General features: G+C 47.2%; 1 protein-coding gene across 2 annotated transcripts in view; it reads left to right on the forward strand.

Moving 5' to 3' along the window:
• NKAIN1 (sodium/potassium transporting ATPase interacting 1) overlaps positions 1-26,627 on the forward strand; it is a 58,217-nt gene that overhangs the window by 10,459 nt on the left and 21,131 nt on the right. For both annotated transcript variants that reach the window (XM_088459994.1, XM_088459995.1), the window contains exons 2-3: positions 22,046-22,183; positions 25,214-25,294. In XM_088459994.1, coding sequence (XP_088316120.1) covers positions 22,046-22,183; positions 25,214-25,294 — 219 coding nt within the window. The remainder of the gene's footprint in view (positions 1-22,045; positions 22,184-25,213; positions 25,295-26,627) is intronic.

Consider the following 26,627-nt stretch of genomic DNA (forward strand, 5'->3'; position numbering starts at 1 on the left):
TATAGGGTAACACCAGGTTTTTGTGGCGTTATCCTCTGCACCGATAATAGGGCGGCCAGGGCTTAGTACATATGAAAATGCGTAAAAAACACTGAAAACTGGGTTTTTACCACATTTTTCCTTTAGTACATCCTGTCCAGAGTCTGTCTTCATATCAGATTAGGTCAGTCTTCTGTAGGGGCCAATCTGTGTGGGGTTTTTTTTCTGTGGGGCCAAGTGTGTTTTTTTTTTTTCTGTGGGGGCCAATGTGTGTTTTTTTGTTTTCCTGTGGGGGATAATTTGTGTTTTGTGTTTTTGCCTGTGGGGGCCTATAGGTGTGGGGGTTGTTCCCTGTAGGTATGTTTGATTCTCTTGTAGTGTTTATTTAAAAAAATTATGCCACAGAAGTTTTTTTGTTAATAAAAGTATTAATTATGGATATCGGGCCTGATTCAGAGTAGTACGCAAACCTGATGGCATGTTGTTAGAAGATCAGTGCATGCACAGGATCTGTACTGCTCATGCGCCGGGCTTCTGCTTCGAGATCTCTCACAATTCCACCGCACGGGGGCAGGGCTGGCCTGCGTGCCAAAAAACGGTGGCATTGCGTCCACATTTTCTGGGAATGCCAAGGCAACAGTCTGCGCCTTTTAACGCACACCTCCTGGCCTCTGCAACGGAGTTGCGAGGGCCAATCTGAGTAACCTCAGGGTCAGAGCCGTAACTAGACTTTTTGGTGCCCTGTGCCAGAGAGAGCATTGGCACCTCCCCCCCCCATTTTTTAAATAGGGACATAAGATAGTGCACCTTACAAAAGGGCCATGGCCTCATGGGAAAGAGATAGGGGAGGCCGGGAGATGCTGGGGATAAAAGAGAAGAGAAAGCTACAAATGAGGATGATAATAAACAGGAAAAGTGACAGGCCCAAACAGCGCCCCCTGCCCTGCGGTGCCCTGTGCCATGGCACTGGTCGCACTACCCTAGTTACGACCCTGCTCAGGTTTACTCAGGTGGCCGATGGTCTTGTAGATGATCCACTGCTGTGTCTAAAGCTCGGCACATACCTAACAGATATATCTGCAGATCATGGTTGTTCATACACAAACCATCTTCTGTCATCTGGCCACAGCTTCAACCCCTTCCTACGGCCTCCACTGCAAGTGTACGGGCCATTGGCTGACCACCCGTACACACAGCACGATGTGCCAATATATCTGCAGATATATTGGGCATCAGCTGTGCAGCCCAGCCGACACAATATGTCTGTGAACACACTGGCGGACGGGCACACGATATATTGGACGATCAATTGATCTGCCAGTGTGTACCCAGCTTTAGGATGCAGCACTCGGATCTGCGTTGCAGGCAGGAGGTGTCTTTTTCGCTCAGACGCCTCCCGTTACATTAGTATATTGTACGGAATTGCATAGCCGCTTCCCTGCGGCTGTGCAATACCGTACAACTCTGAATCTGGCCCATACATCTCGGGGTGCTAGTAGACCTGGGGCCCAGCCCTGACTAAAAGCATGATTCTGATTTGAACGTAATGCAAATGCAACTGAGGATGCCTGCTGCAAACAGAGGGCCTGATTTATCAACGATTTGCTAAAACTTGTTGCGTATGATAAATGGTGCTCCAGCCAATCAGCTCCCAACTGTAATTTTTCAAACAGAAGACAGTTAGGAGCTGATTGGCTGGAGCACCAGAATCATAAGCAACGAGTTTTATCACTCGTTGTGAGTTATATTGCTAGTTGATAAGTAAGGCCCAGAATGTGAACTGCGTAATCGCACGCAATGAAGCTGCGAAAATATGTTTAATGACTGTCACAGCTCAGCCAGCATAGAGACGCCCACTACTGCTTTCTCATATCCGTAATACCTTGCAGTCCTGCGTATACATCGGTACCTTCACGCACAGTTACAGCAGGTCTGACCCGTCGCAGAAACTGCAAGTCTCGTCACACGCGGTGAGTACTCAAGCTGCGTAGGCAAACGCAAAGGCTAGTTTACGCACGCCCATGCAACGGCATTTAAACGGAAAGACACGCCTGCGTTTCTCTAACCACTCCCCCGTAACCACCCCCAAATGCTCACAGCCCGTGAATCACTCTGCGATGGATTCCTCTTTGCGTCCGTAATCGCATTGAGATAGCTGCGCATGGGTAGTAGTGCGGTGCATACGCATGCGCAGTGGCTAATAATCACACGCTCTGTGTACGCAGTTGCAATTGTGATCCATGCTGAATCAGGCTCTGAATCCTAACATGACTATACATCCATATTCTTAGGCGTATGCATCTTAGCGAATGCACCGCCCACTGCTCTGTGTGTGCTGTCTGCACGGACACATGGCACCATCCACTCAATGCATGTGTTTGTTTCTGACAGAGACACTGGGCCTGATTCAGAGCCGCTCGTAAGCGGCCGCTCGTTCGTTCCGAGCGATGTTTGCACAACTGCGCATGCGTACGGATCGTAATACGCATGCGCGAACCAGTGAGTGCGGCCGAAAATTGTTTGTTCGCTAAATAGCGAATGCCTTGCATTTTGAGTGACAGGAGGAGGCGTATGTGGGTGGTAACAGGGGAAGGTGCTTGAAAACGGGGAGTGGAGATCCGAACGCAGGCGTGCTTAAAGGTCAAAACGGGCGTTTTATGGGTGTGTATAATTAATACAGCAGCGTCATTGACCACGTCACTGGGTTATTTTATAGTCAGAACTGCTCACAAGATTGCGGTAGGAAAAACCAACCACAAGAATAGCGAGCAGTTCATACGCTGGTCGATGTACTCGATTAATCTAATAAATAGCGGACATGACGTAGGATGCGAGCGGCCAGGGGCGTAGTTTTCAAAAAAACGACCGCATGTTTGGTTCGCTCGTTCAGACCTAGAGTCGTGAACAGACCGCAAAGAGCGAACGGTTCATTTGAATAGTTACCCCTTTTTTCTGAACGAGCGAGCGCAAATAGCGTCCGGCTCTGAATGAGGTCCTCTGCCTGCATAGTAGAGGTTGTGGCTGTCTTCTAAATTGTGGGGAACAAAAATACTTTTTGAGTGCAATTTTACTTTAGGTCCCAAAATTGAAGGTAAAATGTAACTTTCCACAGCTTACTCAGCTGGTTGGTGGTCCGGCACCGTCCACCATTGCGACTGATGGTCACGATGGCTATCCCAGCCTGCGCCTTCGGCAGTGCTGGGATTGCAAATGCAGCAGGGGGTCTCATGCATCTCCTGCTGCATTTGCATATTTACAAGAATGGAATTGCAAAGCTTCCTGCCTACAGCTTTGCAATTCTGGGGGTCATTCAGACCCGCTCGAGAGCGGCAGTACGCTCGCAAGCGGGTCGATGTTCCCCCACTGCGCATGCGCACGACGGAGGGAGCTCCGTTGTGCGCATGCGCGAGACCCGGCGAGCGACGGGCTCTCCATCGCTCCGGGTCTCGCACCAAAGGGGGCGTGCTGTCGATGTTGATTGACAGCACGCCCCCTTTGGTGGGCGTGCCAGGGGCGTGCCAGCCAGACGGAGGCGTTCCCATGGGAACGCCTACCGTCTCAAGCCGGCCCCACTGACATCACAAGTGATGTCAGTGGGAGTGATTTTGGCTCTGATAGAGCCAAAATCACTCCAAGGCTTGCGGCAGCGAGACCCTACCGCAGAGACCATCAAGACCATCGCGACCATCATCATGGACGCTCGCTATAGCTGTGGGTGGTAACCCACAGCTATGCAAGCGTCCATGAGGACGCTCCTAAAACAGGTAGGAGGGCCCTGATTCAGAGCGAGCGCTCTGGTCAGAGCGTTCAGCTCTGAATCAGGCCCTCTGTCCCAAGCTGAATCATCCCCCAAGTACCAAAATTTTTAGCCAAAAATAAGAGTTTTGCAGAACTTCCAACTGCTCTGAGATGGTGAAAATGTTTAGCCGCTTTTGACTATAGAGAATTTGCATGTGCGAAAAGCCGCAGCTAATAGAATAGCGTAATACACATTTTGTGCAAAAAGTTCGCACCAGTGAAAACTCTTTGCACAACCGTGGCTTATAGAAGCTAATTAAATATGGCCCTTAGTGGTCTATTCAGCAAGAAACATTTTACTTAAATAAATATCGTCAAATGTTTCCGCATTATTTAAATATCCCAGATATGCAGGAACTGGTTATCGGAAAAGATAAGGCAATTATTTACTCAGTTAAAGCCCATCTCCTACATCATTACATCATCGCACTATAGAGAGCAAATCATTGTCTATTCTAGTAGCAGGAAAACGTTAAAAAAATCCTTAAAGGCTTACTTTATACATTGCCATCTGAGAATGGCATTATGCAAGGAAATCCTTATTTCTGCCGAAAACGTCTAGGGACAGATGGATCTCCTCCAATTAGTCCCTGAAGCCCCGACCACTGGGCCTGATTTAGAGCCGGACGCTCTGACCAGAGCGCTCGCTCTGAATCAGGGCCCTCCTCCATGAAAATGGAGCGTCTTCCTGGACGCTCGTATAGCTGTGGGTGACCACCCACAGCTATAGCGAGCGTCCATGATGATGGTCGCAATGGTCAAAGACCAACGCGACCATCGGGCTTGCGACGGAGACCCTGCGGTAGGGTCTCGCTGCCTCAAGCCCTGGAGTGATTTTGGCTCTATCAGAGCCAAAATCACTCCCACTAACATCACTAGTGATGTCAGTGGGGCCGGCTTCAGACGGTAGGCGTTCCCATGGGAACGCCTCCGTCTTGCAGCCACGCCCCCGGCACGCCCACCAAAGGGGGCGTGCTGTCAATCAACATCGACAGCACGCCCCCTTTGGTGCGAGACCCGGAGCAACAGCTTGGCTGTCGCAGTCCGGGTCTCGCGCATGCGCACGACGGAGCTCCCTCCGTCGTGCGCATGCGCAGTGGGGCAACGTCGACCCGTTTGCGAGCGTCCTTTGCTCGCGAATGGGTCTGAATGACCCCCACTCTCCACCCCTAATTCGGTAATGACACAGCCAGTGTTCCAAGTTCCAAGCAGTGTAATTAATTACACAGCTTTGCAAAAAAAAAAAATATATATATATATATAGGCAGAGTCTCCACTGTCATACTCCGTGTCTTGCTCCATAGTTTTAATATAAAAACTGTGTTTGTATACATGTGTGCCTCCCCAGCCATTGACCTCACCGCACGTCACTGATATATATATATATATATATTTATATTGTTATGTTCTGGGTTGTTTGTGGACCCGGGGTGGTAGCAGGAGCGATCAAAGAAGCGGATTTGAATAAAAAACTAGGTTTTTTAATAAGTGCTTGAGTAGACATAAGATATGGCAGTAAATAAAAGTCCAGGAATATATAAATGTGCACAAGAGTTCTGTGGTGGGAGTAATTGGTTAATGTCCAAGTAGAAACAATTAGAGCTGTCCAGGTGTGCAGGTAGTGAGACTGAAAATAATCAACCAGGTATGCAGGTAGTGATGCAGGAAAATAATAGCCAGGTATGCAGGTAGTGAACTAAGGCAAATGAGCAGGATGTCAGCAGGCTCAGGCACTCAGGTATGGGCAAGGGTGATGGAGGAAGCGGGGCAGTCCAGCAGAAGCTAGGAGCTGACAGGCAGACTGGCAGACAGCGAATTCACAGGAACAGGATAAGCACGGAGAACTCCCTCTCAGCTAGGCTGAGATACACGTTGCACTGGCAAAGAAGGAAGGCACTGACCCTTCCTAAATACCCCATGCCGTGCTGTTACTGGCCGGAGGGAACATGTGACTCACCAGGATTGGCCAGCCGCATCACATGGCCAGAAGGCAAGATGGCGGCGCCCATGCCAAACGGAACGGAGATGCTGCCAGGCCTTACCAGCGCAGAGTGACAACAGGCCCGCACAACAACACGCGCAGCCAAAGCCCCCCGCCAGACACCAGCTCCGCCATCAGACAGCATGCACCACAACGACCTCACGGGTAACACCCGCCTAGCGCCATGCTGAAATACCCTGGCCGTGACAGTACCCCCCCTTTTGGGGTGGCCTCAGGACACTCACCAGGCTTCTCCGGATGGGCAGAATGGAATCTCCTGATGAGCGTGGGAGCGTGGACATCACGAGCATCGGTCCAGCAACGTTCTTCTGGACCGTAACCTTTCCAGTCCAGCAAATACTGTAGATGACCTCTGTGCAGACGAGAGTCCAAGACCTGGGCGACCTCAAACTCAACTCCTCTCTCCGTCTGGACTCAAGGAGAAGCAGGTAGAGCATTATGGAACTTAGGCCCTCATTCAGAGCCGTACGCTCTGAGCAGAGCGCACGCTCTGAATGAGGGCCGCCCTCCATAATTATGGAGCGTCCTCCTGGATGCTCGTATAGCTGTGGGTCACCACCCACAGCCTATACGAGCATGCAGTTTGATGGCCGCGATGGTCTTGACCATCGCCACTGCGAGCCGGAGCCTGCGGTTGAGTTTTTCAACTGCAAGGCCCGGAGTGATTTTGGCTCTATCAGAGCCCAAATCACTCCCACTGACATCACTAGTGATGTCAGTGGGCCAGCTTCTGACGGTAGGCGTTCCCTTGGGAACGCCCCCGTCAGGGAGGCACGCCCACCAAAGGGGGCGTGCTGTCAATCAACATCGACAGCACGCCCCCTTTGATCAGACACAACGAGAGAAGGAAAGTCCTTCGCTCGTCGCGTCTGGCACATGCGCACGACGGGGCTCCCGCCGTCGTGCGCATGCGCAGTGCACAACATCGACCCACTTGCGAGCGGACAGCCGCTTGCGAGTGGGTCTGAATCAGGCCCTTATTCAGGACCAGGGGCTTTAATAAGGAAACATGGAAGGAATTAGGAATTTTTAGGTATGGGGGTAACTGTAAACGGTAGGCCACTGGATTAATGACTTCTGTTATGGTGAAGGGACCGATGAAGCGGGGTGCAAATTTCATAGAAGGAACTCTTAGACGAAGGTTCCGAGTAGACAACCAGACCTGGTTTCCTACTTGCATGCGTGGAACTATTCTACGCTTCTTATCGGCCTGGGTCTTATAGCGAGAGGATGCCTTCAACAAATCAGACCGTACTTGAGTCCAGATGGCAGCAAAATTCCGCACCATGTCCTCCACGGCCGGAACATCAAAAACAGGCAGGCTTCGGAATTCGGGAACACGAGGATGAAGGCCATAAACAACCTGAAATGGCGTTTGGTTAGTTGACGAGTGGTAGGAAGCATTGTGTGCAAACTCGGCCCATGGCAACAAGACAGCCCAATTGTCCTGGTAAGATGACATAAAAATTCTTAAGAAAGTCTCTAGATCTTGATTAACTCTCTCGGTGGAGCCGTTGCTTTGCGGATGGTAGGCCGTGGAAAAGTTTAACTTCACTTGAAGAACAGAACACAAAGCCCTCCAGAATTTTGCAGTAAACTGCACACCACGGTCAGAGACAATTTCAGCAGGAAGGCCATGTAGACGAAACACATATGTGTTGGACAAACAATTGTGCCAGGTCAGGGGCAGAAGGTAACTTCTTCAATGGTATATAGTGGACCATCTTAGAGAATCGGTCTATTACAACCCAGATAGTGTTGAAGCCTTGAGAGACTGGCAGGTCTGTGACGAAATCCATGGAGAGATGCGTCCATGGATGTGATGGAGTAGGCAGGGGCGCCGAGAGGGGGGGGGAGCGGGTACAGATTACCCGGGCCCGGGCTTCCTGAGGGGCCCGGTGGGGGCCCGGGTCCAACGCCGCCCGCCCCCTCCCTCACAGCAGCCCAGCACACAGCGTGTACTGAGCTGCAGTTGGAGACTGTTCGTGGCTGCTGAGCAGCAGCCACAGCAGTCTCCTATGCCTGTGCGGGGGAGCGATCACACTGATCGCGCCCCCCCTGGCTTTGCGCCGGGCTGAGGGGGCTCAGAGCGCCCCCTCCCCGGCGCGCAGCGCCACTTTGCGTCACTGCAAATCTCTTTTATTTCTTTTTTTTCCGGCAAGGGGGTGTGGCCACGCCTCCCGAGATTAGCCCACGCCCCCTATTACCGGGGCCTGCCTTGGTTCTTGGCGGCCCTGGGAGTAGGTAGTGGAAGCAATTCCCCAGCTGGAGCTTGTCGTGATGATTTATGCTGGGCACAGAAGGAGCAGGAAGAGATGAACTCCATTATATCTGCCTTCATAGAAGGCCACCAATAGTGTCTTTTCAGGAACTCCAAGGTCTTCCGAGTGCCTGAGTGCCCTGCGAAGCGAGAGGAATGTGCCCAAGTGAGAAGCCGCTTCCTTAATTCCGGGGCCACAAATGATTTTCCCGTAGGAGGCTGAAGCTGTAATGCGGCGAAGACTCTTGATTCCAAGACAGGGGTATTGCTTTGATTTTCAGATTGATCATCACAGAGGAGAGATCTCGATAGGGCATCAGCCTTCTGATTAAGTGCTCCAGTCCGGAAGGTCAGGGTGAACTGAAACCTGGCAAAGAATATTGCCCAGTGGGCTAAACGAGGACTCACACATTGAAGGTTTTTGAGAAATATTAGATTTCTATGGTCCGTAAATACAGTAAATGGGAACTTAGCACCTTCTAGTAAATATCTCCATTCCTTCATTACCAACTTTACAGCTAGTAGCTCTTGCTCACCTATGGCGTAGTTCCTTTCGGCAGGTGAAAATTTTTTAGAAAAGAACCCACAAGGATGGACTCTGTTGTTCTCATAACGTTGAGACAAGACTGCTCCCACAGCTTCAGATGATGCATCTACTTCCAACAAAAAAGGCCTGTCCAGATCTGGTTGTCGAAGGCCTGTTTTAGAAGATGAAAGGCAGACTCTGCCTCAGGTGACCATTGGGAAGGATTAGCACCTTTGCGGGTCAAAGCTGTAATGGGAGCCAGCAATGTAGAAAATCCCTTGATGAAGCGTCTATAATAATTGGCGAAACCCAACAATCTCTGGATGTCTTTCAGTGTCTGAGGTCGGGTCCAATCCAGAATTGCTTGTACCTTCTTGGAGTCCATTTCCAAACTGGAGCCAGAAATAACGTAGCCGAGAAAAGGTACACTGGGCACACCAAAGACGCACTTCTCCAGTTTGCAGTAAAGGTGGTTTTCTCTCAAACGGGTCAAAACTTCTTTAACATGTTCTTGATGTTTAGCCACAGAGGGTGAAAAAATCAGTATGTCATCCGGATAGACAACAACCAAAACATATAACAGATCCCGGAAAATCTCATTAATGAAACTCTGAAAGACAGCAGGGGCGTTGCACAATCCAAAGGCATTACTAAATATTCGAAATGTCCATCTCTGGTATTAAAAGCGGTCTTCCATTCATCGCCAGCTCGGATACGAATGAGGTTGTAAGCCCCTCTCAGATCTAATTTAGAAAAAATGACAGAGCCCTTGACCCTATAAAACAACTCAGTAATCAGGGGAAGAGGGTATCAATTCTTTACAGTAATGTCATTAAGGCCTCGATAATCGATACTTGGTCTTAGACCACCGTCCTTCTTGCCAACGAAGAAAAACCCAGCTCCGGAAGGTGACGTAGAGGGGCGAATGAACCCCTTTGCCAGGTTATCCCGGATGTACTCGGTCATGGCTTGAGTCTCAGGCAAGGACAGCGGATAGGTACGACCACGAGGTGGTGTCTTATCAGGTATCAATTGGACAGTCCCATTCCCTATGAGGAGGTAAGGTATTTGCTCACTGCTCAGAGAACACGTCGGCGAACATCTGATATTCCTTGGGAATGGCAGAAGAAACTAATGGAACTGTCTTTCTTACAGGTCGAATTTTTGGAAGACAGGATTTCTGACAGTCCATACCCCATGACAGAATCTGCATAGAACTCCAATCAATCCTGGGATTATGTTGACGCAACCAGGGTAGACCAAGAACAATATCACCAGAAATTTTAAGGACTCAGAATGAAGTGCCCCAATTCGGACCAATACTGGTTGAGTCTCCTTGGTGACTATCCCGTTAGTTAGAGGGCGTCCGTCTATAGAGATCAGAGAGATGGCATGGTTGAGAGACGAACAGGGAATCTGAAATTTATCTATGAAACTAGACGTTATGAAATTTCCGGCTGCTCCCGAGTCAAGTAGAGCAGTAGCAAAGACAGGTTTGGGTTTAAGATCCAACGCTAGGGTAATCGTGAAATCTTTAATTTTTGGAGACGGGCTCATAACTCCTAACTTGATGTCTCCAGGGTCAGTTAGGATTTAGGAGATCAGCAGGTGACCGGACTCTCCGCAGTACAGACAGAGGTTCTTTTGCATTCTTCTCTGACGTTCTTCTTTGGAGAGGTGTGTATGTTTCACCTGCATAGGCTCCTCTTCAATAGGAGAAGGAATGGGACGGGTAGAAATGGAGGGGGCAAATTACCTTGCCGGTCAGTTCTGTGTTTTTCAGCCTGACGTTCCCTGAAGCTTAGGTCAACTTTGATACACAACGAAATCATGTCGTTCAGATTAGTAGGAAGCTCTCGAGTGACTAGATCATCATTTAGTCGGTCTGACAACCCATGCCAGAAGGCCGAGGTGAGGGCTTCCTCATTCCATTTGAGCTCTGATGCTAAAATTTTAAATTGCACGGCATATTGACTGACAGGACGGACCCCTTGTCTCAGCGTCATGATGTTTGATGATGCTGATACAGTACGCCCAGGTTCATCGAAAATCCTCCTGAAAGATGACACAAAGTCTGCGTAATTATCCAGCAGCGGATCTGAGCGCTCCCAGAGTGGGGAAGTCCATTCTAAGGCCTGGCCGGATAACAGAGAGACTATATAAGCCACTTTAGTTCTTGCAGTTAGAAAGTTGTCAGGCTGCAGGGTAAAATGTATGTCACACTGGTTTAGGGTTGCCATCAAATTTACTTGGTAAAGGAAGATGTAAGCGGGGAGATGATCTGCCTCCTGTATTCCCAGACGCTGATGCGGATGTAGATGCTGGTACTACAGGGGTAGAAAAGGAAGTTTGCAAACTATCCTGTCGCTTGGACATCTCTTGCAGAAATTGAGCCATCTGATGCTGCATGTTTTCCAGATTTTCTAAACGACCAGAAATGCACCGGAACAAATCCACTCCTGACTCCTGATCCGTGGCCGGCTCCATGGGGCCAGTGCAAACTGTTATGTTCTGGGTTGTTTGTGGACCCGGGGTGGTAGCAGGAGCGATCACAGAAGCGGATTTGAATAAAAAACTAGGTTTATATATAAATGTGCACAAGAGTTCTGTGGTGGGAGTAATTGGTTAATGTCCAAGTAGAAACAATTAGAGCTGTCCAGGTGTGCAGGTAGTGAGACTGAAAATAATCAACCAGGTATTCAGGTAGTGATGCAGGAAAATAATAGCCAGGTATGCAGGTAGTGAACTAAGGCAAATGAGCAGGATGTCAGCAGGCTCAGGCACTCAGGTATGGGCAAGGGTGATGGAGGAAGAGGGGCAGTCCAGCGGAAGCTAGGAGCTGACAGGCAGACTGGCAGACAGCGAATTCACAGGAACAGGATAAGCACAGAGAACTCCCTCTCAGCTAGGCTGAGATACACGTTGCACTGGCAAAGAAGGAAGGCACTGACCCTTCCTAAATACCCCATGCCATGCTGTTACTGGCCGGAGGGAACATGTGACTCACCAGGATTGGTCAGCCGCATCACATGGCCAGAAGGCAAGATGGCGGCGCCCATGCCAAATGGAACAGAGACGCCGCCAGGCCTTACCAGCGCAGAGTGACAACAGGCCCGCACAACAACGCGCGCAGCCAAAGCCCTCCGCCAGACACCAGCTCCGCCACCAGACAGCCCGCGCCACAATGACCTCACAGGTAACACCCGCCTAGCGCCATGCTGAAATACCCTGGCCGCTGTCCCCCGGTCATCAGGAGCTATAGCCAGGGTCTATCCCTTCCAAGGCTGTAACTATGGGGGGCTAAGGGGGCACGTGACCCAGATGCTGGACTTGAAGGGGTGCCGGGGAGAGGCTGCCGGGAGCTAGGTTGCTGCTCGTGTGGGTTTGGAGCCGCATTCCGGCCTTGAGAGGCACAGAGACACTGTCAGTCTAATGTGTCTGCCAGTGGCAAGCCAGTCAGTGCTCGCAGACCGGCAGCCAATCAGCAGAGGCTACTGGTGCGTGAGCTCCAATTGGTTCGCGAGCGGAGCCACTTTACAATGACGGCAGTACTGACAGTTCCCCAGCGTGTGGCAGCCCCGTCCCGCGCCACCCCGAGCTCACCCACCTCATGGCCCTGGCAGGTAAGAGAAGGGAGATTTTTGCCTTACTGTGGCTTAATGTAAAAGAGGCCTTACTGTGGCATAATGTGTAAGGAGCATTACTGTGGCATAATGTGTAAGGGGCCTTTCTGTGGCATAATGTAAATGGGGCCTTGCTGTGGCATAATGTGTAAGGGGCATTACTGTGGCATAATGTATATGGGGCATTACTGTGGCATAAATGTATAAGGGGCATTACTGTGGTATAATGTATAAGGGGCATTACTGTGGCTTAATGTATAAGGGGCATTACTGTGGCATAATGTTTTGTAAGGGGCATTACTGTGACATAATGTGTTGCAAGGTGCATTACTGTGGCATAATGTGTTATATGGGTCATTAATGTGTGGCATAATGTGTTATAAGGGGCATTACTGTGTCACAAAACCATATCCCTTTTCATCCTCTATGTTTTTTTTTTTTTTTTTTAGGGGGGCGCCAAATTATGACTTCGCCCCGGGTGACAAAAATCCTAGTTTCGGCCCTTATCCCTTCTGCTGCACCTGCCCCCACCTGTAACCCCTGCGGCCGCTGCTGTGGTTAACCCTCACACTCCCCCCCCCAGTGGTTTAACTGTTCCGTGTAGGGCCCTTTCCACATTTGTCCCCCAGCTTTTAGGTGTCCGTCCCTGCTGCGGCAGCACATCTCCTTGTCGCGGCTGTGGGTAATGCTCCCTCCTGCCCCCCCTAGTCTGGAACTATCATGCGGCGGGCCCCGCTGCCCCTCCCCCTGCAGCCGTTTGTGTCAGTGCCGCCCCCAACATTTGTATGTTGTAGTCCTGAGGAAGGGGATACGTTCCCCGAAACGTAAATTCCAACGTAAAAAATGGAATAAAGACCCATTTTTGCAGTGGCGTAACTTCATCCCAGGTGCCCGGAGGCAAGATAAATGTTAGTGCCCCCCCCACCCCCAAAATTAAAGTGCCTCCAGTAGTGGTCCCCCTATGCAGTGCCCCAGTAGTAAGGCCCCTGTAGTCCTCCCAATAGTAAGGCCCCTGTAGTGCCCCCATATGATGCCCCCAGTAATAATGCCGCTGTAGTGCCCCCATATGATGCCCCCAGTAGTAAGGCCCCTGTAATGCCCCCTGTAGTGCCCCCATATGATGCGCCAGTAGTAAGCCCCCTGTAATAAGCCCCCTGTAGTAAGCCCCCTGTAATGCCCTCAGTAGTGCCCCCAGTATTAAGCCCCCTGTAGTGCCCCCAGTAATGCCCCCAGTAGTAATCCCCCTGTAGTGCCCCCAGTATTAAGCTCCCTGCAGTGCCCCAGTAGTAAGCCCCACTGCATTTTTGGGGTTCACTGTTTTGAAGCCTCTGAGTGCCGCCTCGTGCTTTTAGATGTATTGTGGGGGGTGCAGACCCCTAAGGAAGGCACCAGAGCCAGTCATTTGCCGGTATTGTGTGGGAGGAGTGCCGGGACATTGTTGATATATATATATATATATATATATATATATAATCAATAGTCAATTATGCGCACTTCCATATAGTGCTGCTCAATCCAGAAACTCCTTGCCACCAGAGCAGAAATATTCTGAAATAAATGGATACAGTTGAGCGCACTCAGTGATAAGCTAAAACACGCTCTTTACTTTTGTGAATATCCACTTTAAAGTTTAAAACAGCAAGCACAACATTTGCTTATAGTTTGATTTCAATGTGAATTATGCATGTTATTACCAGTCAATAAGATAACAATGAACTGATTGATATGGGTATTTAAACTGATGCTGGGGGAAGAGAACCACACCTCCAGATTAAGTAATTGAGTGACGAAACATGATGAGGTATGGCTTGTGATGTGGATGCTATAACAAGATCTGCCTGTGTCCAGAGCCAATGTTACTCATGGAAGAGGTCCCATTCCTGGAGCTGCTGCTATCTGCCAGGGAATGGGTGACTGCTGAAATTTCGTGCTTGCTGTTTTGAACTTTAAATTTATGTGGATATTTACACAAGTAAAGAGTGTATTTTACCTTATTAATGAGTGCGCTCTCCTGTGGCCATATTATATGTATATATGGAAGGTGGGAGAGAGGACAAGGCGCCTGATAGTGTAATAATTAAGATAATTAGTTGTAGACACACAACAGGTATCCCTCCTGTATGCGTACCAGACAGATAGTTTCTTGGTAGGTAAGTATTGTAAATGAAGTGTGGTCCGAATTCTCAGTGTAGTTCAGTGCTTCAGTGTTTTCTCCTTAGTAGAAAGACAATATTGTGCCTGTGGTAACTTCACATAGATCTAGGGTGTTAGGGGATTATTGGGGGGAAACTTATCCTTTTTGGAATAAGAAGATATCCACATATATTTTTAAAAAAATAGTGGAGAACATTTATTAAAATTACATCAATAGAGGAAGACACAAAAAATATATAATAAAATAGATAAAAGAGGAAGATCAAAATAAAAAATAAATTTTAACTGTGTATAAAAACAGCACTTATGGAATTTTGACAGTCCAAACTCAGTATAATAGTTAATTTTAGTCCATACAACAATGAGAGAAGGAGATCCCAACGTGTTTCATCCATTTTTTGGACTTCTTCAAGGGGAGCAGGAGAGTAGAGACCGCCCATACACACACAGCGGCAGCCGAGGGGAGGGGGATGGGACACGCCACCGACACGCCTCCCCGGCCTCCGGGTCCTGCCCCCCAGGACCCGAGGGCACAAGCAGATGATGGCCGTTCAGTGTGTATGAACGACCATCATCTGCGGATATATCTGTCAGGTGTGTACCCACCTTTAGTCAGTGGAAACTATCACAACTATCAGACATCACCGTCTCAACATATACTCGCAGGGTCAGTTAATCCCAATATTTCTCTTAATACCAACATAAGGAGACTGGTGACTAAAATAAATTTTGCTTACAAGGATTTTTACTCCAATGTGTAACTTTCTATGACAGATTACATTAAAGTGCCTGATTCTGATGTGGACGGTATTGCACAGCTGCAGGGAAGCAGATGAGCAATACCGTACAACTGAAATGCAACTGCAGCAGGAGGTGTCTGTAACAAATAGATGTCTGCTGCATGCCTCTGCGATCCGAGTGATGCGTCTAAAGACACAGCATCGGGTGGTCGCAGCCTTCAGCCAGTCTGGCCATCAGAACTGGTCAGCTGGGTCCAGGAAGTCTGCGTCCAACAGCGCAGACACAGGGCTCAGCAGGCCTACAAAATGGGGTAGACACCCTCCAAAAGCCGCAGCATGTCAATGATGCTGCAGATCCCAATACATCGCATTTGTATGTAAACCATCGGGTTTGTATACAGATCCAAATCAGGCCCAAAATCTACTATTGGAGTACTCTCAAACTATTTCTCCATTGGAAATGCATATATTATAAATGTGGTGTGCAATTTATCTAATGCACCAAGATTATAGGGGCTGTCTGCCTCAATATACCCCAGTACTCACAATTATTTATTATTTCTTTAATATATGTGTTATTTATGTTTTTATGTTGTACTGATTAAATACGGGATTTTACCCTTTTATTAGAAGTGTTCACCTCTCTTTTCATACTATTAATTAGCGTTATAATTATATATGGTAATTTGTCTTGAATATGACATACAAAACTATCAACAGAACCACCTGGTGATATTTCAGATAAGAAAAACACATGTATTGCAGGAGTGTACTTTGCAGTAAATGTATAATATCAAATATTTACAACAGTGCTGGGTGAGAAAGGATGCCAGGCGGGCGTAACCTCTATTATTCCTTCCACAATCCATGCTATGCATTTCTGGAGAACTGTCAAACACACTCTCCTGTCTCAGATAAGAGAGGCACTTTCCTCCTAATGTTACAGCTATAAATGGTTGAAAGGGAGAATGGAGGGCACATTTAGTTAAGTATAAATGTTTCAGTTATTTCATGTGTATTATACAGCTCAGTAATGCATAACCTTTTATGTATGGTCATTTCATATTACTTTGCAAGTGAACTGTGGGTGAAATAGTGAAGGTTAGAAATGAACTGACCACACCATAAAAGCACTTACATTTATTGCACAAACAGGAACACCAGCAAATGAGAGAACTAGCGATATTGGACAGGGCTGTTAATTACAAACAATATAGCAAAACAATGGTCTATGTACTCATATTAATGTAATTGATTACATTGGTGTATTCTTTATCAAAATTATTTTTTTAAACTATAGCTACATTTTACTTAAAATTGTAAGAATACTGTTCTTATATTTTTTTTATTATACTCCTGTAAGGGGCATATTTATTAATTTCAGGTTTTATATCTAATAAATATAATTTCTTATTGCCACTTACTGTGGCAAAAAAAAAAGTAAAGATTGCCCATATTTACCAATATCCAAGGACAGGTGTATTATAAGGACAGGGGCTCCGGCACAAGCCCATCACTGTGATTTATAAAAGCTAAGTACCGGTAATCATAGTAATCATTTTACTTTCATTTTCTGAACCCTGTTGTGTTACTGCACATGTGCAGACTACTGACCCTGAATGTGCATGCAAGGAGTGCCAAGAAAGTATCTGGATGATCCTCCTTCCGGAACTTTTTGCGTAAAATAGCCCATAAGCAGCAACGGTTAATGCCATCTGAAGATGGCGTTAGCTCCCGGGGCCAAGCTCCAGAATGCTACTGCTTTCTGATACCCCTTTCACGCAGGAAAATTAAATTCCCAGGTAATTCACTTTTACCCTGCAATTTGCTAAACAACCTGTTTTTTTTACCGTGTGAAAGGGTAACCCGGGACTTAAATCCCGGGTCTATGACCCTGCAAATAACCAGCATCGGAGACCTGTGAATTTAGTCCCGGGATGACCCTTTCACACAGGGAAAAATCCTGGGTTGTTTAGCAAATTACCAGGTAAAAGTGAATTACCTGGGATTTTCATTTTCAGTGTGAAAGGGGTATATGAAATTTCAGCTCTGCAGAAATAATTTTAATGGGATACATTTGCACCTTACAATCGCAATTCTCAGTGAAAAAGCTAATTTCTAGGCACTTATTCCTAATGTACAAACATTTTTGCATCATGACGACACTCCCGTAGTGCACTGTGGGACCTGGAAGCCGGAGCTCAGGAGTGAGCTCCGTCCTCCGGCTGCTGCTGGCTCCATGGGGGAGAGAAGGAGCCGGGCGCCCGCTGGTAACACACTCAGTGGGCACCCGGCAAATGGAGGGTGCAAGCGGTGCGACCGCACCCCCTGCACCCTCCGTAGTTACGCCACTGGAGGTGGAGCGCCGATCAGCGGCGCTCCTTCTCCATGCAGCTCCTTCTCAGCAGTGCCCGGAACGGCCGGGTGACAATGGAGCCAGGTGCCCCTTTCAGGGCTGGTGCCGGCAGCAAATGACTCCATTGTCTCCGGGAGTTCCGCCACTGTAGCTGCATACTAATATAAGTTATCTACCACTCACAAGTTGTCTATGATAAGATGATCATCAAGTGGTCTATTTATCATAGGCCCCTGCTTTGCTGCCGTATTTAACATTCTCTATTGTAGCTTACCTCAAGGATACAGAATGTTCCATCGCAATTTAAAAAAAGTAAACCATCCAAGAGATGGTCTACAAAACTATCCTCTGGCTTCTGCAATCTACAAAATTGCCTTTGCTGATAATCTAATGTACTCTGAATAAATTAGTGTGCAATGTGCATGCGTGGGCCGGTGAGACTGTACATATCCAGCAAAATGTGCCCTTGTTTCCATACTAGGCATGCATAAGCTGATAACACTGTCAGGCGATAAGGCTGAGCTTCTCCATACATCACGTTTGTGCAGTAACTCTACCTAGTATCACAGATGCTGGTTTGTACAGTAAGCATGTATAAATTATAACGGCATTCTAACAGGGCCGTAACTAGGGTTGTGCGACCTGTGCCATGATACAGGGCAGGGGGCGCTGTACGGGCCTGTCAATTTCCTGTTTATTATCATTCTCAGTTCTAGTCTCCTCGTCTTTTATCCCCAGCATCTCCTGGCCTCCCCTATCTCTTCCCTGGCCATTCCCCATCAGGCCATGGCCCTTTTTTGGTTGCGCATCTTATGTCCCTATTTGAAAAATTGGGGGTGGGCAATGCTCTTTCTGTCACAGGGCACCAAAAAGTCTATTTACAGCTCTGCATTTTAAAGGTGCCCATCCACTTGCCGATAATGCTGAGCGATTGCACGATTACGACATTGTAATCGTGCGATCGCTCACTTATCGGCTGCAAATCGGGCATTTAAATGTTTAAAACGACCAGCGATGCGTGCGCCTGCTGGTCGTTTCTGACATCTACTATTATCGCCCGAACATGACGGTGAAACTGACGACCGTCGTCAGGTTGCCCATGTTCGGGGATGATTGATGTGCATACACTGAACGTCTGAACATTCAGCGTATGCACCCCACTCCTGGTGGACGAGGGCACGATTACGACATCGTAATCGTGCCGTTGTCACTGCATCTACAAGTGGATGGGCAGCTTAAGAATGCTTAGCTCTTATCAGTTTGGTAAATTGATAACACTTTGCAATCCCCATAGCAAGCTGTGATACAGTGCAAACATGCAGGAACCTCAGTTTCCCTCTTATTAAATAGGGAGAAGCAGTGCTAATCCTTTTTCCAGCAAATACACAGGGCAAAAGTGTTATCACTGCTTGATAAATAGACCAATAAGGTGATTGTTTGAGAAGACTTAATTTTGAGAGTAGCACATTTTAGGAATCAGGGGCTGGTGTACTCATTTGTTCTGAAAAAACTCTTAAGCATCCATATACGCCTCCTTACACTTAGGGAAGAGGAACAGAGGATGATGGAGAGGGTGCATAAGTATTGGCTGAGTGCAGTAGGTGTATTATACAGATCACAACAAAGACTCATACGTGCCCGACAGGAGGAGTATAACTTGCGGATGCTCGACCACTGAAGAAAACGATACTCTGATGATGGTGATGATGATGACAATCGGATGGGCATAGTAGTGGCAGCAAGAGCAAAAAAATTATATATTTTTATTATTATTTCTTTTATGAAGCTAATGTCAGATTGTTTTTATTATTTATACGATTTTTTAAACATTTTATTTATTTACTGACATGGCGAAGTGATAAGTTCAGCCTTACCACTGCCAAGCAAGCGTAACACCGCACAACCATCCCGGTGAAGTTGCAAATTTGCCACCCTCATAAACTGTGGAAATAGAAGATTTTCTATCGCTGCTTAAAAATCCTTTGCTATCAGTGATTCTTATTAAATAGACGTTTCTAGTGTTGGAACCAGATTATTACCTTGCAAATATCAATTGGCTTATGTATTCTGTATATATTTTTGAATGTTGCATGCAGCACTCACTCTATTGTAGAAAAGTTGCTAATATATTTAAGGCCTATTTATCAAGTCCTGAAAAGCCCTATATATGGCTTCCAGGCAGGGGCGTACCTATAATGGGTGCAGGGTGTGCGGTGCACACGGGCCCCCAGGTCCAGGGGGGCCCGCACTGCACACCATGCACCCATACTTTGTTACACTTACTTCTCCGAAGTCCCGCGTCGGGTCTCCCACCGCTATTCAAACACTGGAAAATGGCCACCGCGGCCATTTTTATGCCGTTTTGCACATGTGCTGTGAGAAGATCGCCGGGAAAATGGCGGCCGCACCAGTGAGAGGAGGGGGCCCATGATGGGGGATGCACACGGGCCTCTTCCTCTCTCAAGACGCCCCTGCTTCCAGGTGCAGATTTTATAAATATCTATAACTTAAAAAAATATCACCTGAGATGGCCAATACCAATGATACTTGGAGACAGAGCCGTAACTTTACTTTTTGGTGCCCTGTGCCAGAAAGAGCATTGGCGCCCCCCTATTTTTTTAAATAGGGACATAATGCATCCAAAAAAGGTGCATAGCTTCATGGCTAAGGGCCAGGGAAGAGATAGGGGAGGCCAGGGGATGTTGGGGATGAAATAAGAGGAAGCTACAAGTGTGAATGATAATAAAAAGGAAAATTGACAGGTCCAAACAGCGCCCCCTTGTCCTGCGGTGCCCTGTGCGATGGCATTGGTTGCACTTCCCTAGTTACGGCCCTGCTTGGAGATGGCCAGGGCACTCACCCATTGATAAATAGACCCATTGAGCTCTCTATAAAAAATAGAAGCCTCTTCATTGCTAACTGCCAATACCAGGCTTTTCTACCTATAAATGTTTGGCCAACTAAATGCTCCACTAGATTGACCACTACAGCATACTTGCCTACTCTCCCGGGAGTCGCAGGAAGTTCCTGATTTTTTGGGTAACCCCCCGCACAACCAAAAAAGTAGGCAAATCTCCCGCATTCCCGCCCACTTCCTAGTGAAGTGGGCAGGATGTAGAGAGTTTCTGAGACTTTTTCGGGTCCGTATGGAGTAGGCGTGGCTAAATGGTGCGAATCATGACATCTAGCCCCGCCCCCTCCTTGTGGGCCTGCAAAATGTGAGCTTCCTGTAAAGGGGCAGGGACTAATGCCGTCCATTGTCTGGCCCCGCCCCCTGTAGATGAAAGAAGCAGGTCCTTTCCAGCTGCTCCCGGACTGCTGCCCTGCAAAGTCGGTAAGTATGCACTACAGTTGTAACCATTAAGTACTGTAGAACAGGGGTGGCCAAGTTCAGTCCTCAAGGACCCCTATTGGGTCATGCTTTCCGGATCTCCTAGCTGGTGCACAGGTGTATTCATTACTAACGCTTGGCATACACTGTCAATAAAAGGTCTGTCATAATGAAAGACATTTTATCTGACAGCCTGAAACCAGCATATATCTTGGCCATACACTGTGAGATATCACAGCCACTGTGGCCCATGGCCACTCTCTATGGTCCAGTCCAGTGTCCACCGTAATGTATTCAGGGGGAGATTTAATAAAGCTTGGAGAGAGATAAAATTGGAGATTTTGGGTCGCTATGGGTCTCGCACCAAAGGGGGCGTGCTGTCGATGGTGAGGACAGCACGCCCCCTGTGGTGGGCGTGCCAGGGGCATTGCTGCCCAGACGGAGGCGTTCCCATGGGAACGCCTACCGTCTGGGGCCGGCCCCACTGACATCACTAGTGATGTCAGTGGGAGTGCTTTTGGCTCTGATAGAGCCAAAAGCATTCCTGGGCTTGCAGCAGTGAGACCCTACCACAACTGTCTCGTCGCAAGCCCGATGGTCTTGACCATCGCGACCATCTTTTTGGCCGCTCGCAGAAGTTGTGGGTGGTCACCCACAGCTATGCGAGCGGCCAGGAGGCTGCTCCAATTTTAGGTGGGCCAGGAGGGCCCTGATTCAGAGCGAGCGTCCGGCTCTGAATCAGGCCCTGTGTTTGAAAAATTACAGCAGCTGATTGGTTGGTGTCATTTATCTCCAATTTTATCTCTCCAAGCTTTATTAAATCTTCCCCTCAGTTACTAACTGGCACATTTTGAAATACCTACAGGTTATCTGGGAAACATGGGCCACTAGGAGTCCTTGAGGACAGAACTTGGCCACCCCTGCTGTATAATGTTCACATGTGTAAAGTTTAGCACAGACTAGACACAACATACTTCCTTGTTGTAACCTGAAACTTTTGATTTAATACTTAGAGCTACCAAAAATAAAAAATAAAAACAAAGTTATATAAGGTAATGCCATATTCTGATGATGGAGGACATCTATATGACTATATGACTTTCTTGAGAATCACAGGAGAGTATAAATTTTGTTATCCTGATAATAGATGTTTTATTTATAGCTGCAAAATAGCGCATGTATATACGTTTGTTCATATTCCGACCCCTGTGGCCACCTAACTGCCCTGAGAGTCTGACCCTTTACCTCATGGATCTTTGTTTGTATTTTATGACAGGCAGCTGCAGTACAAAGACAAGTCTTTGATTTCCTCGGCTACCAGTGGGCTCCAATATTAGCTAATTTCCTGCACATTATGGCCGTCATCCTCGGGATATTTGGCACGCTACATTATAGGTCCAGGTACCTGATATTGGTAAGTAAAGCTGTTCAGTGCACATTTTCTACAAAGGTCTATTACCTGACTGAAGGAGAGTAATATGTCATACGAGTATCCCAGAACTCCCTTCCTTTATTGTAGTAATGTGACTATGGGCCTGTTCAGTGTAGGTTGGTAATGCAGCCACGCTCGCAATAGCGGTGCGGGAATATGCAAATGCTTTGTGCTCGATGGTGTGATGGAGTGTACAAGCATAGAGACATCCACTTTCAGGATGTGTGGTCCATGTATTTGCAACATCGGTCGTGCCATCAACGTTTGCCGTAGCCTAGGTTCTCTCTAGCTACTCTCCTCAAACCCAAATAAACATGGCCTCTGAAGCTGTGCATTTGCAATCGTGAATGCAGCAGCATTCCCAGACACGCCTGTGATACTCCCATAACACACCCACGAGACAGCCCCTTGCGATCACTTTAGGTCACCACCAAGTCTTCACCCTGAAATGCTCAGGGATCACAAATCCCTTCTTAAGGGTTAGGTATACCATACGCAACTGCGCACTGGATAAGACACATGGGTTCACACATGCACAGTAAGGGATTTCTGGACAATTCGCACATGTGCAGTAGCAAAACATTGGTCAACTGCATAAACTTTGGCACTGCGTCTATCTCTGAATCAGGCCATACTTGCCTACCTTTTGCTTCTATTCCCCAGGAGAATCCTGGGGAGGAGAAGCAGGTGGGCTGTGACGGGGGCAGGGCCTGATGGGTAGCGCCATTAAGCCCCACCCTATTTGCGGCAAATTGACACGATTGGCTTAAATTTAATTAGGGGGCTGTGCTAAATGACGCTATTCATGGAGAACCGCGTCATTAAGCTCCGCCACCCTACACGGGGACCCACGGTCGCCACGGAAATTCTCCCCATTCTGCCCACTTCACTAGGAAGTAGGCAGAATGAGGGAAAAGTGCCTACCCTTCCGGGGGTGCGGGGGGTTACCCGAAAAATGGGGAGCATCCCGCGAAAACCAGGAGGGTAGGCATGTATGAATCAGGCCCCATATGCCTCCAATCTTTTTAATGTGGAAAACAGATCAATCTGCCTGACTATACATACGCAGGCTCAGCTTGTATTTACAACAATTTACGATTGATAAACTATTTTGCCTGCAGTTTCAGACAAGTGTCATGATTATTGATTCCAATTGTAGTTTCAAGAAAATGACAACTATGAAGAATGATAAGAGGATATCATTTGCTTAAACTCACATTACATTGAAGCTACCTACTCACTGCTGATGTGTAGAGTCAGTCTAATCGCAAAATCAATCATGGAAGGCTAAAGGAGACTGATGGTTGTGTAAGAGCAACCAGATTACAAGGGGCCACATATAGGAGCTCATTCAGAGTCGGTCGTGAGCGCTGAGCGCTCACAACCGACTCGATGTTGCCCCACAGCGCATGCGCACGACGGAGCCGGCTCTGTTGTGCGCATGCGCGAGACCCAGCTAACGATGGAACGCTTGCTGATGACTGACGACAGTGGGGAATTGGTGATGACAGTGGGGAACTTCCTGCTCGAACAGAGCAGGAAGCTCCCTGGGGCTTACGAGTGCCCAGACCCTACCCTAGGGTCTGGTTGTAAGCCCCGATGGTCGCAATGGTCTTGACCATCGCGACCATCACCCATGTCGGTCGTTAGAGCTGTGGGTGTTAACCCACAGCTTAACGATCAACAAGGAGGTGGCCGTTCAGGATGCAAGCGGCCGCCCTGATTCAGAGCGACTGCTTGCATCTAACGACCGCCTCTGAATGAGGCCCATAGTCTTTACCCAACCAAATGTTCATTAAGTAACATTATTGGGCAGGCCTGATGCTTTTGGGACACCTACAAAGTGGTTTTGGACCAATTTTTGTTAGAAAAAAAAACTGTCATGCATGTGGCTCACATTTCTGTTAAACAGATTTCTGGAGTCATAGGTGTCTATTTATCCCGCATCGTCGCTGGGCATCACCGACGGTAACCATAGCTGCGGGTCTCCAGTGATAGCTTCCCCATGCAAAACATGTACCACTGGTTATCCTCCTATGCTATCTACATCTTAGTGTGCCTATCGCAAAGGTGGTCTACAGGAGAAAAAACTTTATTTTTAAATTAAAACATGCTATCCTTTGCTTATGTTACTAAAATAATTATTAGTTTTTTCTATATTGTAGTCTTTTTTTTTTAACAGAAATTTTAATTTTGTTAATGAAACTGCTACTGGAATTCCAATTCCAGGTCACACATGCGCGGAAGCACCCTACACTGCACTGCTAGGAGCAGCCATAGAAAATCTTTATTTTCTGCCAATATTGATAAATAGTCTCTTTAAGATCTGTTCAGACATAGGATAATGCAGTGGTTCTCAAACTCGGTCCTCAGGACCCCACACAGTTCACGTTTTCCAGATCACCAGGCAGGCACACAGGTGTATTCATTACTCGCTGACACAATTTAAAAGATCCACAGGTGGAACTAATTATTTCACTTGTGATTCTGTGAGGAGACCGGGAAAACATGCACTGTTTGCAGTCCTGAGGACCGAGTTTGAGGACCTGTGGGATAATGCACCACCTACTGGATTATGGAAATCAATGAGGCATTCATTGACCATATAAAGGCACGGGGCATTGGCAAAAACTGTGATGACTTCTATTATCCATTATACTGTGTGTTAATATTTGGTAAATAGTGTGCTACATGTTATATTGCACAACTTTTCCAGAAGACTTTTAAGTTTAACACATAACATAAAATATTGTGAATTGTGCAACAAGACATTCTCACCCAAAAGTAAAGTGGTATAAATTCTGTGCAGACTTAAGACAAATGTGTATGTTTTATTTCACAATACTGCAACCTTATCAGAGAAATATTGTCACTGTAAAATGTCTTCTACCTTTGGATATGTAATAATACAGTATTAGCACTTTCCTGTCTTAGCTGTATTATTTGTCATTGCAAGTTTGCTCGTAACTATGCTAATAGATTTTGTGAATTGTTTTTACAATTTGCATGCAGTATTCTGTGTGGCTGGCATTATGGGTGGCGTGGAATGCCTTCATAATCTGTTTCTACCTAGAAGTGGGACACTTATCACAGGTAAGACTATATTTTATATTTTATAAAGTCTTCTTTACTCTGTAACTCATTATGTCATTCTTGTATATATCAATATGATTATATTACTGTATGTCACTGTTAAGTCTGATGTAAGGCTTGCTACTCTCCAAATATAGCACTGTCCCTTCAACCACTCTACTGAACCTCAACTCATAAACAAATAAATCCTCTTTCTTCTTTTACCATACTTGCCTACTTTCCCAGACACCAGGGGCGCCACAACAAGTTAGGTTGGGGGGCCAAGATATAATTGCATTTTGGCACCCATAAGTCGCCCCCTAAGGGGCAGCTGGAGTAACCCACCACAGCACCTACCTGATGACAGAGATCAGTAAGACTGAGGGGTCTTTGCTTTTGCTGATTGGCTTGTGTGTGGACATCAATGCTCTCTCCCAGCCTCCTCACTCACAAACACAACGCTAGCACAGCACTACCACGCAGCTTCCGAAACACATGCAGCCAATAGTGTGTCCCTGTACAAACAAGTTATCCAACCAGTGCTGGGAGAGAAGAGCAGTTGCCCGCGTGCTGCTGGGAGTTGTAGTTTGGCGTAGGTTTAGGAGCTTATTGCTACTGTGAACTAGGACTACAGAGACCATCATGTAATGTACAACCGTCTGCTTTCCTAACTTTATTAAACCGGACAAAATCAATGAAAGGCAGTCTAATAATATAGCCTGTGCGGTATGTCCATACCTGCATCAGAGCCGGATTAAGACCCCATGGGGCCCTAGGTGAAATTCTAGCTTGGAGCCCCCTCCCCTCCAATTCGCCTCTGCCAAAATTATTTTTACAGACATATTAAATAACCCAACCCCACTCCTAATTTAAATCCCAGTGAAGTGCAGACATGTGCTGGGTAATGATGCAACATGATCAGGGTATATTACAGTGCACGGTGCAGTCCATGACCAGGGTCTTCCACCTATATATCATCCACACTACCCTCTTTGCAGCAATTAGCTTCACACAATCAGCCATAGACCAAACTAGTGGCCTCAACCCTATTAGGTGCGAGTATGCAAATGTGAGTTTGTTTCACGAAACTCGCAGATCTTAGAATTGCCAATTTCTGTGACTCGCAGAGAGAGTGTGCGACTTTTCTACAAAATGCAACCTTGGAGAAGTGCATGGAAAAGTAGGGAAATCTTCTTGGACCCCAATAAAGTGATAACTGAGATATCAGGACCATACTGAAGGCTGTTACGCCCATAAGCATAGTACTGGAGATTTTTAAATGGTGTCAATGGCTGATTTTTGCACTGTTTATTAATGGTTGAAAAAGGATAGCCAGAAAGTGTTTTTCAGCAAA

This window comes from Taudactylus pleione, unplaced genomic scaffold, assembly GCF_031769625.1.
Source record: "Taudactylus pleione unplaced genomic scaffold, aTauple2 ptg000959l, whole genome shotgun sequence".
NCBI lineage: Eukaryota > Metazoa > Chordata > Amphibia > Anura > Myobatrachidae > Taudactylus > Taudactylus pleione.